This window comes from Leptosomus discolor, chromosome 3 (genome assembly GCF_034619465.1).
Source record: "Leptosomus discolor isolate bLepDis1 chromosome 3, bLepDis1.hap2, whole genome shotgun sequence".
Classification (NCBI taxonomy): domain Eukaryota; kingdom Metazoa; phylum Chordata; class Aves; order Leptosomiformes; family Leptosomidae; genus Leptosomus; species Leptosomus discolor.
Genome location: NC_141393.1, coordinates 33,728,241 through 33,749,008, shown reverse-complemented (window position 1 = coordinate 33,749,008; position 20,768 = coordinate 33,728,241). Strand labels below are relative to the sequence as shown.

At 36.9% G+C, this 20,768-nt stretch overlaps 1 protein-coding gene across 2 annotated transcripts in view; it reads left to right on the top strand.

Annotated features, from left to right (window-relative positions):
* Positions 1–13,153, top strand: part of AQR (aquarius intron-binding spliceosomal factor) — a 58,798-nt gene extending 45,645 nt beyond the window's left edge. For both annotated transcript variants that reach the window (XM_009958487.2, XM_086461978.1), the window contains 7 exons: positions 1,681–1,868; positions 3,483–3,654; positions 6,336–6,506; positions 7,157–7,242; positions 8,041–8,215; positions 9,370–9,483; positions 12,618–13,153. In XM_009958487.2, the coding sequence (XP_009956789.1) occupies positions 1,681–1,868; positions 3,483–3,654; positions 6,336–6,506; positions 7,157–7,242; positions 8,041–8,215; positions 9,370–9,483; positions 12,618–12,866 (1,155 nt within the window). In that variant the 3' untranslated portion in view covers positions 12,867–13,153. The remainder of the gene's footprint in view (positions 1–1,680; positions 1,869–3,482; positions 3,655–6,335; positions 6,507–7,156; positions 7,243–8,040; positions 8,216–9,369; positions 9,484–12,617) is intronic.
* Positions 13,154–20,768: the final 7,615 nt, after the last annotated feature.

The window sequence follows — 20,768 nt, the reverse complement described above, 5'->3', positions numbered from 1 at the left end:
GCAGCTAATTAACCCTCTGAACAGAGGCACATATTTTTGCGCTTTGTTTGGAGTGTTTGGAAAGCAAACCTCTATTGGGTGAGGCTCCTCACAAATCGTAACACAACATTGTACTGCAGTGCCGTGTGATGAATAAATCCTGCGTGGCTTTTGTCATGGTTTGAAATTATTGTATTTAGTGAAATAAGTAACTTTAGTTACTCTAGTAACTAAAAACTCTAGTGTTTTTCAAATATTTGAATGAACGTTGCATAACCAGATGAATCAGGCTGGTGAGGGGAAATAAGCATATACGAGCAATGCAGAAGCTGAAGGGTTTTGTGTAATTAAAGCAGACTTTCAACATGAAGTCACATTTGGGGGGGTATTCCATGACCTTATTTACAAGAGCCATCCAAATAGTCCCTGAAAATTGAGGCTTTTTTTTTTTTAAACAAACAAAAAAAGCAGAACAAAAAAAACCCCCAAACAACAACCAAAAAAACCCTGAAGAACTAAGCTTACAAAGTATTAGTACTTGATTTCTTGCACTTGCAATGCTGAGTAAGAAATTTTTTTCGGGGGGCTTATTGTCCAAGATAAAAATTTCTGATAAGAGCAGGATGATTATATAGAATGCTTGGTCTTCTCCAAAGGGGAAAAAAAAAAATGAAAACTTTTTCCATGCCATTGAAAATAGTTTCCATCCTCTTACTTTCTTACTAAGGCATCCTCAGGCTTGATGAGCTGGACAGTGCGGAGTTCAGTTTTCCTTTTTGCTCTCTGATCAGAGAGGGCTTTAAAGCTCTTCCATTTCAAGTGGCAAGAAAAGGAGCTTTAGGCTCTGTTTTGAATAGTGCTCCTATGGGGAAAGGGCAACAGGAGGGTGTAAGAAATGAGGGTCTGAATTGTAAAACTGGCAGGTGGAAGTCTTCGGGATTGTAATTCTTGGATAATGTTACCCACACAGTTTGTCTTTTTTTGTCCCTGTGTTACAATGTTCCTTCATGAGCTCTGTCAGTATCTGACATAGGTACAGAAAGGATGGTGAGGAACTAGAGAGATACCAAACATGCTGAAGAGCATTCAGTAAACAGCCAATGTGTGGATTTAATTAGAGGCACATCCTGGTCATGGAAGAGGCCATGTGGGAATTTGAGAGGTTTAACAGGTGAAACACATGAACTACAGAGACATTTGAAGGACAAATTGTTTGTGCCTGAGACATGAGAGCACTAAAACTGTTTCAGATGCTTCAGGCAGTTCATATTCACTATCTCAGAATCCAAAAAATACAGTTTAAAGGACTGTCCTAGGGTAACACTACTGTGTAGAAATCAGGTATTTTACTACTATAACTTCTAAAATTGTTGTCTTCCTTTTGCCCTGTGATGATCTATTACTTTTAGCTTTTAAAACAATGTAACATGGTACTTATCTTGATATTTCTTTACTGAATTTAATAGATAAACTTACCTGTTGCTTTATAAGAAACAAGACTTTATTTAAAATACTACTCCCTTTTTCTGGTAGTAGATTGGAAAGAATAGCCTTTAGAATGACTGCAGTCCAGTGTAGCTTAAGAACAAATGTTGAAATTTAGGGCTTAGACTAAGACAGCCAATTTGACCATTACTGTATTGTAATTGAGTGCCTTAATTATATTGTAACAGTTATGATTGTGTAATTGTTTAATTCTAGAACCCCCAAGATGGATTCAGTCGCTTGAAGCGGTGGATTATGATTGGCGACCATCATCAGTTGCCACCAGTCATCAAGAACATGGCTTTTCAAAAATACTCCAACATGGAGCAATCTCTTTTTACACGGTTTGTTCGTATTGGAGTGCCAACTGTTGACTTGGATGCACAAGGAAGAGCAAGAGCAAGGTGAGACAGAGAAAAAGGCATGTCTAGCTTGTAAGAAAATACCAGGTAAAAGATTGAAAAAGTGCACATATAATTTCGAAAACTTTGTGTTTATTGTATAGGACAGGAGTTTGCAAAACTGTAATTCAGTTGTTTTGTTCTAGTTGTTTCAGCTTAGACTAGGAAGGCAGATTTTACTTTGGTAAAATGCTATCAAAGCATTTTTTTTTTTTAATATAGCGGTACTTTGCTATTGTGTGAGTACTTTAATGAAAATCATATTTAAAGGAATTTTAATAGTCTTAAGTGTTTGGGTTTTTTTTACAGCTGAGACTTTCTTGCAGAACCTTCCTTTTATAAACTAATATATTTAATCAAGGCTAAATAAAGACGATTTATTTAGCATTAAATGTATACTGTTTCCCTTAAAGTATGGAAAAGGGTGCTTCTCTTGTAGTATTTCAGCAGAGCTTCAGCTGTGATTTAAGACAACCAGGTTGTCCACACAAGAGCATAAAGCCTTTTTTTATATCAAAAGAGATACTGTGTCTCTGTAGTAAGATAACTTTTCTTTTTTCCTCCATGTATTTGTCATTTCACTGTGGTAATTCAGATGTCAATTTTTTTTTTATTGTGTAACGAGCATATATGTGGTGTCATATTAAGAAGGAAGAATAAAACCAAAGAAGATAAAATTACTTCATATAAAATCTTGCTGCTAAGTTTACTTTTAAATTCTGGGGGTTTTAGGCATAAAATGGAGTGAACAATATGAAGGAGAACTTTTTTTTTTCATGTGGGAAATGTTGGGGGTGGTAGAATATTATTTTCTAGCCATATGAACAACAGTTCAGTATGATTTTGAAAATGCAGGTTGTATCTGAGTATGATGATAAATGAAGTTTATTTTGCCATCTACTATTTTGCACCGTCTCATTGAGTTTCTTAGAGATAAGAGAGCAGAAGAATTCCTTCACTTCGCAAGCAGTTTCTTGATCAAGGATTTTTTCCCATACCTTCCTACATTTCTCTGATCATAGGTAGCTTCCCCATGAACTATCTGCTGCTTTATCTAGTCTGGATATTGTTGTGCATTTGTGAGTGAGACATTTTGGTTATATTACTGTCCTATAAATACCAGAGATGATTCAATATTGGGTAGATATTGGTTGCTTTCCTTCAGGTCTCATGTTAATACATGGCAATACACAAAATAAGAAAATAAATTTCTTTTTGCAGCAAGAAGCTTTACAATGGATAATGCAGAAAATCCTTTTCCCCTTACTCCTTCCTTTTTGTAAAGAAGCATTAACATTCCTTAAGGTTTGTTACCCATGAAAATTCCTACTACAAAATTTGCACCCTTCAGTGTAAAGCTGATCAAGTGGAACCGGCTTAAGGCTGAGCATGCTGCACTGAAGTTTTCTGAGAGAGAACCAAACAATCAAAACTTAAAAAATAATACTGCTATGCAAGAATGTTCATTTATATACAGGCTATCCAGTAAAATTACTTCTTTCATTGAGAACCTACAGAAGCATTAATCTTGAAAGCGAGGGCTTGTGTGTATCTGAACTATTTTGAATGCATTCAAGAACCCACTTTAACTATTTATCTCTGTATGTTTTTGAACAGTTTATGTAACCTCTACAACTGGCGTTACAAGAATCTGGGTAACCTGCCTCACGTGCAGCTTCTGCCAGAGTTCAGAACAGCCAATGCTGGGTTTTTGTATGACTTCCAGCTTATAAATGTAGAAGACTTCAACGGTGTGGGAGAGTCTGAACCCAATCCTTATTTCTATCAGGTAAGACGAATACTACATGTATACTCTATTTAATCTGGATATGGCAGACATAAAGCTGCAATGAAGACAGACTATCAAAATACAGTAAACTGATGTTTAATTCATGTTCTCAGATAGTCATGCGTATGCATGGGTTTTTTCCCTCCTTTTAATGAGTTTTGGGTGTTTAAAGTGGTAATGTATTATGTTGTGCTTTCTGCTCAAAGTGAATGACTTTGCTTGATAATCTGTGTTTTCTCAATGTTATAGGAAGGGTGAGGTTTGGTGTACAATTCATTATGAAACGTTGTTTTGGCCTGTGGCAAATTAAAGTCCATTATAATTCAGCTGTACTGCCATGATAGTGAAATAAACAGTAGCATTTCCCTTGTGTGTGAAGGAACAAAGTTTGCTCTGTGGCACATATTTGAGTTTGAAGAGTCACTATTGATTTGATCTGTATGTAAGAATGCTAAAAAACCCATTCATAAAAGAATGAAACAGTACTGCAAGAAATACACATAAGAGGCAGAGAGACATTGAGGCTGAAGTAAATTGCCAAAAAATCCTTAGCTTTGGAATTTCTCAACTAAATTTTCAAATTAAGCCATTGACGACAGCCTCCATCTATTTCTCTTAAGTAAAGGAAAACCTTTTATGCTCGTAATGACATTCTTGTATTTTCAGTCCTCTAATTTTTTTTGTTTTAAAACCAGTGATGCAATAAACTATGGTTCCTGAATCATCACCAGCTTGGGTTTCAGAAAAGTTAATGAGTTTAAATCAAGCATGGAATTATCACCTTATATTTTGCTTAATACTATTATATTTATTTTATATATATTTTATATATGTTTATACATTTTATTTATATATACTTTAAGATTATAATACTTGTGATAATTTTTTCCCTGTGAAGATTGCTAAGAGTTGTGTTAATTATTTTTTAAAAAGATATGAAAGTTTTTGCTTGGGTTCTTCTCATTTTTTTAAAAACACAAACTAGTGTGCCGTTAGCAAAGAAAGCAACGGTGAGTCATAATCCACTTTGTCCTCAAACTAGAAGTGTGATAGAGTTTTTTGGAGGGGAGAATTTCTTTTGATTTTTGTTTTTTAAGCTGTAGCACTGTAATGTACAAGTAGTAAACACTTGTCCTGTGGAACAGGGACAGCTGAAATTAGTGCCTTAAAAATGGGATTCTGATAACTGAGAATCTGAGCACTGCGTTAGACCACTCCAGGGCCAAAGAAGACTGAGAACACTCACACGAGGACACAGAATACCTTTATCATTACAACAGTGTTTTCATGAGCAAACTCTCTAATACCTCCTACCGTTTTTTGAGGTTTTTTTCTCGTGATCTTGAGGATTGAGAGATAATAGCAGAGTATGTTGGTGGCGTTGCATGGTTTTTCATGAGATAACAGATTGCTGCCATGTATTACTTCTCTTTGTGAATTGGGGCATTTTTTTCCAGATTTAAAGAGGATTAAAATTTGTAGAATAGCTTTATACCCACAGGTGTAAATGCATGGCAACTGTGTTTTCCAAGTAATGCAGAGCCCACTTAATAAGAAAAAATAAATGAGGCTGGTATCTCCAGCGTAGTCAAGCACACACCAAGTGGAGATAAGCTTCCCAGTATAAATAGAGCAGGAATAAATGTCAGAAATTGAGAACAATGTTATAATCTGAACGATAATTTTGTTTGATAGAAAATTAATTTAAACAGGCTATGAATAACCTCAGTCTGGAAATAGGACAAAACTTGCTAAAGCCAGGAGAGTGGTGCTTTGGGACAGACTTTATTTTTTTGTAAGTAAAGGCACAGAAAAAAAGTTACAAAATACAAAATAATAGCTGGTCATTTGAAATTGAATAGGTGTGGCCTGCAGTAGAAATAACTGGATTTAATAATCCAGATGTCTGTCTCCTAATTAATAGTTGAAAGGGATTTAGTTATTCTATTTCAACTCGCTCTTACTTTAAGCTTACTGGTGAGTGAGTCATTGCAACTTTTTTGCATGCTTATTTGGAACAATGTTATGTTGGCGCTAAGTGTTTTTTAAACCCTTGTATTTAAGTACAGTTATCTGTACATTATCAGCTTCTAATACTTTTTAAATTATAATTCCACAGTTTTATATAACAGGTGTTTCTTTAGCATGTGACCTTTAAGAAGGGAAAAAATCAAATACTCTGTTGGTTGAGTTCTGTAGTAGTACAGTGAAGGTGGCAGTTCCTTTGGGCAGACAGCTGTAAGCATATAAATGCATTTAGAGACAAATGTGTAAATATTTGATAGTCCATAAATATAATTTAAATGTTATAACATTTAATTATTATTGTATTTAAGGACTATTAAATATTTATATTTTAATCTTGTTGAAATAAAACTGGGAGATTCTGAGTAAGTACTGGAAAGTGTCAATCAACGACTAACAATAATACTGACGTAGATATTTTCAGCAGCTCTCTGAAGAGGAATCAGAATGAAGTTATTAAACCTACTTGTGGTTCTTTTATTCTTTCAAAAGGGCTTTGATTAAGTGAGCAAAGAAACATCAGATAGAGATGTTTCAGCACTGAGATTTTGTCTAAATAAATTATAATGTCACAGGTGTTGGTTACTCTTTCCAATCTTACAAGTTGAGTAATTTTTTTATTTTATTTTATTTTTCCCTCCTCTTTTAAACTTAAGAATCTTGGTGAAGCAGAGTATGTTGTGGCACTCTTCATGTATATGTGCCTGCTTGGTTATCCTGCAGACAAGATAAGTATCCTGACAACATACAATGGACAGAAACACCTGATCCGCGATGTCATTAATCAGCGGTGTGGAAATAATCCACTGATTGGGCGGCCAAACAAGGTGACTTTGAAAATGTATCAGTCATTGGAGTGGTTCTGGTTTGTTGGGTTTTGAATTGTCATATTATAGAACAGACTAATTTAGTAGTCACAGCTTTCTGCTCAAGTGTTCCCTGGTTGAATACACATCTATTAACCTACGTTCTATGGGATTTCATAGAGTAGCGCCCTTGTTTCTGACTGTTTGTAACTTGACATACAAACAAAGTGAAGTTAGTGAAGTTGGAAAGGCTACAGACTTCATGGGAAAGAGTAACTCTGTCTTTTAGTTTGTCCTCAAAAAACCTCAAAACCAAACCTACAAAAAAACCAAAACAAAACAACCCCCCCCCCCCCCACACACACACCCCTTTAGGAAGGTCCACCCAGAGTGGAAATGATTTGGTGAAACGTATGATGATGAAACTGATGAAACACATAAAAAACATAGTTACAGAAGTCTAGTGCTAATTCTGCAGGTTAAAGCTCTGTATTATAAAACTGATGGCTTTCTGCAATCTTTTGGTATTAGCACCCCACTGTTAGCTGTCTGAATTGAATAAAAATGTAAAAGAAAGTCCAAAGTTGATGGTAAAATTTTTGTGTCATGTTTTAGTTGGAATGGCGAAGCGTAACCTGTGGAGGTTTTTTTCTTGTTTTTTCGCGCTCTAGGTAACAACTGTGGACAGATTTCAGGGTCAACAAAACGATTATATTCTCCTTTCGCTTGTTCGTACCAAAGCTGTAGGCCACCTTAGGTATGTAAGAAGATACTCTAGTAGTGTCGTTAAACTACATTTTCTGTATCAGAAAGATGTTTATAGTACATTATAGAAAAGTGTTCAATTATTTGGGTATGTAGTGGAAAAGAAGTTTAATGTTACACACTGAATGAAGTTCAGACATACTTCCCTCTGTAACTGTCTGGTACCCTCTTTACAACCACTTTATGCTTTAGTAATGGCTGTTATACTGTAAGTAATTTATACTACTGCAGATAGGCTGAACTTGGTTTCACCCTAGTAGAACGATTGGAATGTAATGCTTGTTGAACAAATGCAGGCTTAAATTTTCTCAAATTCTTTCCTGTAAGTAAGTTTCTTTTGTATCAGAGGTGTTTGATCACTTCTGTAAGTTGCATTATGATGTGTAGTTTAAAATGTTTGCGCTTCAGTTTTGGGGTGGAGTGGAGGAAGACTTGTGCAATCAGCAGTAATTAGATGAGTTGTGTTTGCTTATTCAGGGATACAGAAACAATACTGTGATTTGTTCTCAATGTAAATCTTTACCTGTGAAGTCTAGGCGAATAGTAAAGAGTGATTTTTTTTTTTTTTTTTTTTTTCCATATCCTTATCGGTACAGTGAACCCTCTTTCATATGATGGTTCTAGGATTTGGTAGTTATTGAAATCTGTAGTATGAAAGTAAGTAGGGAAAAAAAATAAAGGCAAAATAGTATTTTAGCAGATAATTTTATTCCATATACTTCTATTTATTTTTATTGTAACTATGTCATCAGTGAAAAATAACATGATTGATTTTGTTTGTTTTCTGAAGGGATGTCCGACGGTTAGTCGTTGCCATGTCAAGAGCCAGGCTCGGGCTCTATATCTTTGCAAGGGTATCGCTGTTTCAGAACTGTTTTGAGCTAACTCCAGCTTTCAGCCAACTCACAGCGCGACCACTTCACCTCCATATCATTCCCACAGAATGTTTTCCAACGGCAAGACAGGTAGGAACTGCTGCTCTGAATTTTGCTGTCTGTAATGGGTGTGTGTGTTTGTGCATGTTTGAGTGGGCTAGAAGAGGTGGGACTGTTCTCTGCTAACCCAATGCCTCTTGGATAGTTGGATTAAAAAAAATAAACCCTAGAGTTAACTTGTATCATTATACACACTAGCTGTTTTTAATTGATTTTTCCATAAAACTTCGTTATCAATATAACTCTGTACCTGCTTTTTCCTAAGTTCTGCCTGAGTGATTCGTATTTTTCTTTTGTTGATAAATAGGTTTTTAGTGTGTTACATGTTTTTGGTCTTGTTATGAAACAAAATAATGTTATTTCTCAAAAAAAAGAAAAAGCCACACAAAGTTGATTCTTTCTCACTGAAAGAGGTAAAATTTCATTTGACTAATTCAGGATAACCAATTACCTTTTTTATTTTTTTATTTTTTTAATTTTTTCTTTAAAATCTGGTCCAGAATTGCAAAACAGGTTTTTTTGCTGAGCTAGGTTTATAAGTACAAAAACATAATTTGAAATACTTGGCTAGGTCTTTAGGGAAAGGTTTGTGTTTAAGCATCTAAGCACAGGACCCACAGAAGGATGGATGCTAAATGAAGAAGTGGAGGAGCTTATCTGCTTTGCTTCCTGTAGGTTTGAGAGGGGTGCCTACATGAACCTAAAATTCAGTTATGGATCCGTGCCTGTCTTAAGTGCTGTTGACGGTCTGGGAGGGAGCCCTTCAGTTGAAACTTTCAGGTCCACAGTGCAACAAAGAATGCAGTGTGCATGGTCAGCAAGAGTGAGCAAGAAGGAGCTGGTCTGTGGTGGACAAGTAGTCTAAGGCCTAACCTGATCATGAACCATTTGTGCCTTTATTATGTTAAATGACTCAAGCCCAAAGTGTACTTTATGAAGTAAGCATCAGAACCCAGCATTTCCTTTTGAAATGTCTTTGTTAGGCTGCAGTATCATTATTAATCCAGTTTCCCAAAGCTAAGACCTACACTTCGTATCTTTCCAAAGAAATCAGATTTTTTTTTTCTTTAAAAAGCATTATTTAATTTCTTGGTGTTTATGTTTTCTAATATAGTTAAATAACTTTTGAATAATGGTTATTTTGGTTTGCTTGCTGAATGTCTACTTTTTGTCCCCTTCCTTAGAATGGAGAAAGACCATCTCACCAAATACATGTTATTAAGAACATGCCTCAAATGGCTAACTTTGTGTACAATATGTATATGCACATGATACAGAGTACACGCCACTATCAACAGGTAAGGACTTTTTGACTTTTGGTAGGTGTGCATTTGAAATAAAATTGATTTTTAGTAAGTAACATGAGGTGCTGTTGAGGTTTGAGACTTCCTGTCGTGTTTAAAATCTTGCAGTAGCAAGAGCTGTATCTTTTAGTAATTTAAACCCCAATTTAAGGCCCCAAAACCAGCAGTAATTGATGCTGACTGCTAGACATGGCTGTGCCTACGCCCAGAAATTCCTCATTAATACCGAAGTAGCAGCCTGTCCCATGTTTACTTGAAGTAAACTTGTGCGTTATGTTTCAGGTGAGTTCAGTTAGTGGTATTACAGCACCACTGCATGGTGCGATAATGTTTAGTAATAGAGGTTTTCATGACAAGCCTGCAGTGTGTAGAAAGACGAGATCATGTCTTGGAACTGTTTTAACCACGTTGGCTCACTGCGTTGTCCATGCTGGTTAGCAGCTGTAGCATTTTATTCTGGAGCAATTTTTTTGTCACTGGTTCGGCACCAAGCAAAATAGCACGGGGTTAGAAGCAGTTGTGGATGCTTTCTCACTTCTGTACCTAATTTTGTCAGTGTTTAATCCCTAAAGCAGAATTCAGAACCCAACAGAAACACCTTGCTTTCTTACATATGTGAGCAGAGCTTTAAGGTAGTTTAGATAGTATGCTGAGCAGAAAGCTGCCTTTGCTTAGCATACTTGGATCTGTAGATGCCTGGAGGTAGTTGATAGCAAACAGAAAGGGAGAGGTCTCAAATGCTACCCCTCAACTGCATCAGCTTTCACTTAATGTCTGGGGTGTATCATGATTTTATTACCTATAATTTATTCTTTCGTGAAGAAGTTCCCTTGTTGGTTTTTGCTCTTCTGAAGGATTTCCAAAAGTGGAAAAAACTGATGTGAAAGGACTCGACTCACTCTGTATTAGCTGGCTGTGGGAAGAAAGTGTGAGCATGGCTCTGTATCCTTGAGCAGATTAGTCCAGGGTACTTTTCTGTGAGATTTAGGTTTCTGTCCTTTAATGCCAGGGTGTTTCTCTATCACTTCCTCTTCCTTCCTTCTTCCACTGACTGTTTCATCTAATATGGACCAGTGTGGTCAGTAGAGATTAGTACCCAAAACTTCTTTAACTGAATGTCAGACCATCAGATAGAAAATTTCTATTTCTCTGCAGTTCTTATCCAGTGAATCTTGGATTATTATTTTTTTTCTTCCGGAAGGCATAGCTTCAGTCAAATTTGAAGCATTTGCTACAGAGAAAAAGCCTTTGCCAGGTGGACAGGATACTTTCTCACTGTTTTGGGGAAGTGCTCTAATTATCTCTATGCTGTAAAGAAAAGGGGATAGAGAAAGAGGAGTGGCATTACTTCTTGTAACTGCATTTTTTTAAAGTAGTGAAAGCTCACACTGTTTTGTTAGAAACTTGGTCCTATAAGCTCATGACAAGACTTGTTTTGGAGCCAGGTTGTCTAATATAGTTGGGAGGTCTTTCAGCCATGCAAATTGTATGTGGTGAAGGCTCAATGGACTGTGCAGTTGATCACATTCAGATACAAATGAATAGCCTGTCAAAACCAAGCAGTCTGTATGTTTCCTGCAAAGCAGATGGTAGCATCTGAATCTTACCAAAAGATGGGTTTGCTTGACACCTTAATGAAATATGGACTTGGTCCTTCTGCTAATACCAGTTATTCTTTTTAGCATCCTAATACTACCCATTGCTACCTAAAATTAGTTACAAACTGCTCTTTTCCTACTGCAATGATGAATCATATTGTCCTTGCAGAAGCCAAAAAGTGAACTACACCAAAAAACCCCACCCAAACCAACACAGGAATTAAATTTCTTTTGCCCTATTCAGTACAATGTGACATTTTCCTTTTACATTAGGCTTAACAGTAGTAGTCACGAAGCACAACGTGCAAATCACAGAAGCACAACCGGTACATCACAGAAATCCGAGTTGGGCTCATGCATCCAGAATATATTTTTGTAATTAAAGGATCTTTGGTTTTGAAATACACTTTTTCTGTGAACAGATGGATTGCAGAGACCAGTGTGATAATTTCAAAGTCTATTAAAAATGCTTTTCATATCTCTGCTGGTAGTCAAAATTGCTGCATAGATTTGCCTATGCTTGTCAGAAATGTGTAATATTAGTGTCATTAATTGAAGATAAGACTTCACTGTAATTAAACAATTTGTCATGTGAAGCCGAGTTGCCTTTAAGCAAAACGAAACTAAACAATCATCCATGGGACGTTTGTCGAGTTTTCGTTTCATTAAAATGCTTCACAATGTTCCAAGGAAATGTCCATCATGTCACTAAATAACATCAGGCTGTAAGAAGCGTGAGTGTTTCTGTACAGTGGGGAGTTGTGTAGTGTTCATTCATCCATACTCTTCAGCTCACTGTATTCTTGGTATTTTTTTTTTCCAAAGTTTGTAATATGGCTGCTATTGCTGTTTATAACGTTTTGCAAAGTACTTTTTTTGGTTGTGAGCAAAACATTTTGAATATACTAAATTACTTTTCCAGAAGTATTATGTGAAAAATACCTAAGCATTTCTTTAACTGTTACTGGAATTTGTGGTGTTCTACTTTTACAGCTGTGGGTGAAACTTGTATAAGTACAGATAATGTTCATGTAGCATTTTATACAATGTTTCAAGGGGAAATTACTGGAATGAGTTGTTAAAGACAGGCCTGTTAAAGGCCTCAAAAGGCAAGTTAAACGTATCTAGGAGTTTGAAATGATAATAGATGAGATTATGGTAGGAATGTGCCTGTTGCTCCAAGTAGGGATTTACTGTAGCCCTATTACTTGTCTGGCTGTTCAGGGTAATGAAATGTGTTTGATATCGTAGAATTGGAAGTACTGAGTTTTTAACACCCTCTTTTGAGGCAAAAAAATGTGTCTAATAATAATCTTGGCTCACACAATGGTCTTATTAATGGTTTTTTTATATAGGAGTTAAGTGCCTGCAAATTATTAGGGCTTCTAAATTTTAAGTCCTTGTTGTTAACTTGTTATCTAATGCAAAATCCTAAATATAAGGTAAATAGTTTGAGCTAAATAGGAAGAAGTGTCCAAATAGATGTATTTGTTGTAAAAATGGATAATCCTTTCTTTTTTGATCATCTAGCGTTTACTACCCCCACCTGCCATGGTTGAAGAACCAGAAACTACTCAGACTCAAGAGACTGAAGTAGAAGGTGAAGTGCAAAGCATGCAGGAAGATGCAGAAGAAGAAGAAAATAAGATAGGGGAAGAAACGATAAAGGAAGGAGAATTGAAAGCGTCTGAAGCAGATGAACATCGAACAATGCCAGAACACCCTGGAAGAGACAGTGATAGTGGAGACAGTGAACCTGAGAACGAGACTGAAAAGTGATCCATGGGATGTTTGTCCTCTCCGTGTTTTGGAAAACAGATGGGGAAAAAAGCAGTTAGAAATATAATTGCTGTTTTCACATTGACTTTTTAAAGTGGTTGCTTGTGTAATGTGACCTGTTTGGTATATTTTTCACTGAATACTTTGTGGACAAGCAAAATATTTGGCAAATATTCTACTGAGTTCTTGTCAGTATCAACAATGCAATTTGTTTAATGGCCTCAAATGATACACCATTTCCTTTTCATAAGTTGTTCAGTAAAGATGCTTTTTATACCAGTTTTAAATATTCGACTTTTAATTCAGTCACTGAGTTATCCATTAAACATCACTGATTAATTATATTCAATATTGGTTAGACACTCTGTAGTTTCCTCAGTATTTGCAATGGAGAATTCCTTATGCAGAGCTGCACTCGTATACAGAGATAGTGTTTTAGACACGGACTCAAGTTCAGCAAGATATTTAATTGTATGTCTGAGAAATGTGAATTACCATGGGACTTTGAAGTGTTTAAAAGCTTTATTGAATTGGGACCTTAGCAGGTTCTCATAATCTCATACCAGCCAGGTACTTTTAGCAATTTGTTGACTTCTGATGCTGCTTTTAATTGATCGCTATTTACAGAAGTAGTAAGGATGCAGCTTTTCAACAGCACTATTTTTTAAAGTAGTGTTTTGGAATAAATTTATTTTGCTTTAAGAGGACACAGTAATTGCCCAGGATAAACCCAGACGAGGAAGAAAAATTAAAGTAGTTCCCTGAATGCAGGATTTGCAAAACATACAATATTGATATTGATGACGTAATGGTTGAGTGGTTTTTCTAGGGTACACTTCCAAGTGTACATCTTTCATAAAGTGATTGGAGAAAGGTTTTTCCCTGGTTCATTAAGAATACCTGCCAACTTGGCAAATTATTCAGTGATTCAATGAGACTTACGAATTTCGAGGTGGATTTTTCGGACAAAGCAATAGCCGTAGGAACGTGTTTTATTGCTGGCAAAGGAAAAATGGTTGGTTTTCAAGTGTGGCAGTTGTGAAGCTGCCAGAAGGGACTTCTTCACTAAATTGATTAGAGAATAATTAACTTACAAGCTTTTGTTAATAGCATTGAAGTTCTTTATTATTATTATTATTATTATTATTATTATTATTATTATTATTATTATTATTATTATTATTATTTTTGTAGCTTAGTAAGGAAAAAAGAAATAGCATAAAGTTAAATGTAAGCCAAACTCCAGGGCATGAACACATCTATTATATACTTGTATGTGCATGCTGAGATCTCATCTGCCCCTCCCCCTGAAATTATTCTGCCCCCATCAGTGCGGGGGGAACTCAGGAGTAACAGATCCTGCTATTGGTACAGTCTTCTCTTCTGTTTTTCATTCACTGAAATGAAGTTTTCTCAAACAGGAAAACTCATCGTTTGAGCAGGATGTGTGTTCTTTCCTTGCTTGTTTTGATCGGAAGGGAGTGTACTGTTTATTACTAAATTGTCTGCCTTGGGAGAGCAATATCACAGTGTAGAAGCGACTAGCTCAGCTGAGGGTTGTCATCTTTGTTTTCCAGCCTGTTTTCTGTAAATATTTGAGTCTTGACAATTATTTATGGTGCTTTAGTATTTTAGGAATTGGAAGAGGATTCTGGATTTTTTTCTAAAATGGATAATTTAACTGACAGAGATTCTGTCGATAATTAGGGCAGAATGACTATTAGCAAGCACCCAAATCTGAAGGGAGCTGCCAAGACCTTTTTGAGTTGTGCACAGTTTGAAGAGAACTGTGACCGCACCTACCTGTGTGATGCTGTGTTCCGTGTGCAGGCCCCAGCTGTACATGGTAACTTCTGGCTCAGTCCTTGTGGAACAACAGCCAAGTGCAGAGTCATCCTGGACTTCAGCGTTGCCCTAAAATGGTGAGCGGAGTTGTGGTGAAGGTTGTTTCTGGCTAAGGTGCGAGAAGAGGCAACTGAACTGCAAAAAAGATGGCAAAAGCTTGAACAGCCTTAACATGCCGTTTTTGGAGGGACTAAGCACCACCTGTGAAAGAGATGGAAGGTTTTGTTGAGGTGTCTTGAGCTGAGCAAGTGGTTTTTTCAGGGGCATGACAGCATTAGGAGAATGCATTTTCAAAAGTCTGAAAAATCGTGTTTTTCTTGTAGCAGTGGTTGGAAAGTTCTTGAGGCTTTCATTTGGAGTACGAGGTTAGGGGGTTGGGGCTTTTTTTCCCCCGAAGCTTTTCACTTCTGTGTTTCAGTTTTGGTAAAGGATGAACTTTGTCTTTTCCACCAAAACAGTTCTTATGTTCTATGTACATTTCCTTGTAAGAAAGAGTAGCTGGGAGAATTGAAGCAGTCTAAAACTGTAATTTTGATCTACATGGTTTGTTTTCCAATGGCAGTATTATACGTGGGATTTAGCATCCCCTTCTGATGTCCTGATCTTTATTCTAGTGAACAGGATCCAGTGCTAAACTAAATGTATTGAAATTAAAAAAAAAAAAAAAAAACAATTTTAGTTCTTTTTAAAAGACAGAATCTGTAAGTAAGTGAACAGAACCGTAGTCAAAATTAGTTCTTAAAACATTCTGATCCAGCGTTATTGCAAAGCTTTATTATAGCACTGCATGAAAACCTGGCAAACAAAATCTTTGTGAAGACAAGATCCTTTAAGGGTATAAACCAGAGGAAAAGATATCAAATTACTTTCTTTTATTGTTCCAAAGCCATGTAATGGAAAAAAAAAAAAAAAAACCCACAAAGGACTTTTTGAGTGAAACTAAAGGACTATTAGTGGGTTTTCTTCATATTTATTTAGCCAGTGCTTCCATGAATTGCTTAATCTTCCTCTGTTACACCGAGCCTGTAAAACAACTTGGGCACTACTTTCCAGTTTTATTTACATAGAGACTAGTTTAGAAATGGCTTAACCCTTGGTCTCCAGTGTTGTGCTGATATAAAAATGGTACTGTAATTCAATGTACGGTTCATTTCTGTAATAGCCAGTAAAACAAGGGTAAAGAGCAAGGGTTCTGTCATCCATACATAGGGGAGATAGTCCTGTAGAAATACGTGTACTTTTCCATCTGTGAGACTGAAACAGTGCAGTAAGTGCAGGTTTTTAGATGTGATCAAAGAAAATGCCTTAGTAACACTCTCAGAGCATGGCTTGCTTCTGCTTTAGTCTGTGTGGGACTTTGAAACAGCTCAGCAATGTGGCAAAGACTGTGGATAAGTTAGTTCTAAAAAGTTCAGGACAAAGATTGCCAAGGGGAAAGGAAGAGACAAGCTGGAGGTATCGATTTACCATGATGATGTCCATAAACTCCGAAAGATAAGGCCATTACTTTTTCCTAGGCTACCTTGTGTTTGCTTAAGTAGTGGATACCAAATACTGCTCTACATGTTGGATAAGGTAAGTTTAATTTCCTTCAAAAGGGAAGCAAACATCTGGCTGTTTCTCCTCTCTCTTGGAATGGATCTCTGCAGTTTCCTGGGATGTAAAAGGCTGTGAATCCTGAAGAAAAGTGTTCTTATGAGCAGTAGAAGTTAAGTTTTCCTGGCAGAATGGCTTTGGTGACAGGACAAGAGAGACCAGTTTTATTCTCTGAAATCACAGAATTCTTTTTAAAAAGATGACCTAGAGGTGATATTGATCACATACTGGATAGACGTACAATTCTATTGAAGCAAGAATTAGGTAACACTTGAAATCTTGTAGAGCAAGCAGACAAAAGCAAATGTCCTGGCCAACAAATGAATCACAACCCACAGCAGTCAAGAAGCTGTGAACGCCATTGAGACAAATGGCAGTGTAGTTCCTTTGCCAAACATGGTAGTCCTCCCAGTAGAAACAATCAATAGAAAATGAATTTTTTCGGCGGAGTTTTGGAGGCTGTTTTTATGGCCCTTAGTGCTTCCTTTGTGACGTGGTTTCTCCATTGCAGTTCTCTTACAATCCTTTTTCTCAGAGGACTGGTTGCTTAGGTACCTGTCAGAAAAAAACAATAGCTGTTTAATGTTTATGTGCTATAGTACTGATAAACACAGTTCAAGAGAGTGCTGTTTCCATTGAAAACTGAAAAATAACTTCCTTAAAGGACTTTCAGCTAAGCATTCTCTGTAACTCCATGTATTTTCCTGACTTTTGAGAGGTTTCTGAAAAAGTACAGTACTCAAACTTGCAAAATAAAATTCCTCCTTGCCGATGCAGGCATCTCCAAAATTACTGCAGTGAAGAGAATGCAAGGAAAGGGGGAGGGACAATACCCGCAATACTACTCCATCTCAGTTTGTAAATAGTAATATTTCAGGAGAGTAAATACTACTACTGTAATGGGAATACATAGGAGTGTACCACTACCTATGGTAGGTAACAAGGACAGATTATTTCTCTGGCCCTTGCTCTCGCAGGGCTTTAATCAGCTTAATCTATCAGGGGTAATGTAGTATGCTGCTGTTAGGAAAAGTAGTCTGTTTCTTTAGCTTATCAGTTTCCATCACCTTGAAAAAAGCAAGGACAAGGATCTTTGAATTGAGTAATAATATTACTTCAGTGTGATGGAGATTGTTGCTGTACTGTTATGTCTAGAAAACAAGATAAAAATAAAAGCTGAAGAAGAGTTAGTTCAGCTGTAGGTAAGAAACTTTCCAGAGTTCAGGCATTATCTCTCTGCTCCAGAAACACTGTCAGAATATGTTTCTGTATGAGTATCTTTTAAGAAAATGTAGGCCCAAGCAAAAAGCTGAGCCAACTGCTGTCAATTACATACTTCATCTATAGATGTCAGTGAAAAAGCATATACAACTGCAGTGCAGCTTTGCCTACTGAAACGTGAGGATCTTATGATTCCAGAGAAGAGCATAAAAGACTAAGCTGGAGAGCTAAGTAAGGGTCAGGAATATATCAGGCCTGGCACCGTTCGCAAGAGATAAAAAGAAGCCGCCCTTATTGCGTTTATCAAGTGTGAATTCCTAAATTGCTGCAACCCAGTGTAAGAGAAGCCCTGCTACGCATCTAGAGACGCTTCAGCATCCTGCTGTGCTCGCCTGACATCTCTTGTGTGTCAAGAGCACTTATTTTTAGATGGGACAATCGTTAGGGACATAATGTATCTTAACTACTGTAAAGGAAGTAGTTCAGGGGCAGCAGAAGTAGAAAGGGAGAAGCTCAGTCTAGAGGCACTAAGATTCTGTTTCTGACCTTAGTTCACAGCAGTATAGACTTGCCCTGTTTTTTCGGAGTGATTTTGGCGGCAGCAGTCATGTCCTATTGGGCAATACCATGTTTTCTAAAACAAAACATCCCACATGTGTTGCATGCTGAGTCAGAGAGGGGAGAAAGCTCCTCACCAGTAATCCTCTTGTGCTGCAGACACATGCAGGAACACTTAACAAGACTAATTGGGAAAAAGACAAGCCCGGTTGCAGAAGAGTTGTCTTGCTGTCTGTCACTGACCACCTCTGGAAGCGTGAGCAGAGTTAAATAACTGCTGTATTGCAATGTACGTAAATACAACCTAAGTTTGAACAGAACTCATGCATACCCAAATATTGCCTCTGTATGGCTCTACGTAAAACCTAATAATGACTAGAGATAAGAAGAGGTAATGCTTTTGCTTACAGGAAGGATGTACTGAAAATTACTGTTCTTTGATTGATAGAAATCTTTCCTGAAACTGAAGTCTCTCTTAGCAGTTTTTTTTTTTTTCATAGAGATCCTAGAGGAGAACATTACATGCTCACCTTGTAGAAAATGAGTTCGTATTTTGCAAACTGGCTTTTACTGGTACCCGACCAGGTGTTGGTCTGGGTTTTCTCGTCTCTGTCCATGTGTAGTAGTGAAAAATCATGTGGAGCGGAAGGCCAGAACACCTGGCATCCTGGTCAGTTCCGTCTTTATTACAACATTGTATCTAAACTGCTGTAATGAATGTGATTTACATAAACCTTAAGTGATAAACTAGGGATTTCCAGAAAAGGAAACATGGCAGGGAATTGGGAAAATTTTGGGGGTATTGTTTTAGGAAATAATGCGATTGTAGACTTGATGACAGTTTTCCCAAAGCAATGCTTTTCCCAAAATGTTAGTTAAATGTTGCACTTTAGTGTCATATTTAAAAACAAACGGACAAAAACTGTGCAAGAACTTGGCTTTAGTAATGCACTTTTCCCTTACGTGATTTGTATGTTATTTGAGTCAAGTGACAAAATAGAAAGTAAAAGATGCAGTATTCCCAACTTAAAAAAAAAAAAAAAATCACAAAAAGACCCACAGCAATAAACCCAAAATATTTCAGAGAGTTTTAAAAATTCTGATTTTTTGTTGTTGTTCTAACTAGCCCTGAAAGGAGGTTCTAAAATTTATGACTTCACACAAAATGAAATCTTGAAACTCTGGCCAGCTCTGATCAGATACATTTGGATGTTGGACCCTCCCTGTGGTACCATTGAGTTCCCGTTTTGAAAACAGACCGACCTAGACACAAAAGCAAATGATTCACTAGTATCTTCATGAAGTTCAAGCTATTAAAATTGTCCTCAATGCCCCACTTTCCTACCCTGGTGCAGGATGTGGTGACATACTGTTTCTTTCCTTGTTCGGACTGAGCATATTTCAGGCACCTGCTAGTTTTACTCGGAGCTAAGAAATGCTCCCAAGTAGCTCATTCTTTTCACAGGCTCCGTTCTTGATCTTATTTGATCTCTAATGTGCTGTGAACTAGTCTTGCTCCTGCATACACAGATAATTCAGTGATGGGGCAGTTGTCCCGGATTGCTCCCTGCTCCTGTGATGTTCACCCACTGGCGTTCTGTCACTCTGAGCTGTGTCCTGAGATGAGGCACTGAGGACAGCTGCTGCTCCTGACTCATCTTACTGCTCAGTCCTGTGCACAGGATCTTCCTGTAACTCTAAGCTGAAGCAATCGTTATAAATTGGAAATAAAAACTGAGCAAACACAGCGAGTTTAGTGTTTTATATTTTATTTGGTGAAAGAAAAATATCAGTGGAAATACACGTGCATACCTTGTGCAGCAGTAAATTTGTATAGAGAAAGTTGATTCTTAGGAGAATGCCTTACTATAATCACAAGTGTGATATGCATAATTTTGTCAGTATGAAATTTGATATTTTACTTAATATAAGGTAAAGCCTATTCTGTAAGCTATTAGTTTAAACCAGGGCTTAAAATGTTTTTGGTATTGTTTCAATGTATGGAACTATGAATGAATACATACCGATGCTTTCTTCCTACGGGAGTATGGGAAAAGCCTTTCAATTTAAACAATGGAATGGCTTTTTAAGTCATGTTTCAGCATCTCATTTTCCCAAAAAAGGGTTTGTCCTGCAAATTTAAAGTTACTCTATTAGGATTTATTTTATTATATTTAGAAATGATGCCTTAGTGTTCCAAAATCAATATAGTGGACTAAAGAGCCAATGTAAGTTATTGCTAATGTTCCTGTACCATGGAGTAGGAGGTGTGGAGGAGGCAACCCCTCTCCTAGGTTTCGGCATTCTGCCAGCAAAGGAGAATACTAGAGGAGAGCATGTTCCACCCAAGCTACTGAGAGTTTGGGTCAAGAATTTTTATCTTAATCCTCCTAGACCTTAGCTAAAGATGCAAAGTTTACGTACATACAAATATAAAACTGTCCTGAAAATTACTATCCAAATTTTTGTGTAAGGGATTGCATGACTGTGGGTAACTGGGACCTGGAAGGCGATAGAAACTGGTGGGGTCATTAGATCAGAGGTGCAAAAAGCATAATATGCAATGAGCATGTTATGAGGAGATGCCCGGTAATGTGTAGCAGTAAGCTAAATACATACCTCAGTGTTTTAGCTTTAACTTATGAATGTAACAACAGTCCCATATTTCTTCTAGCAAGATCT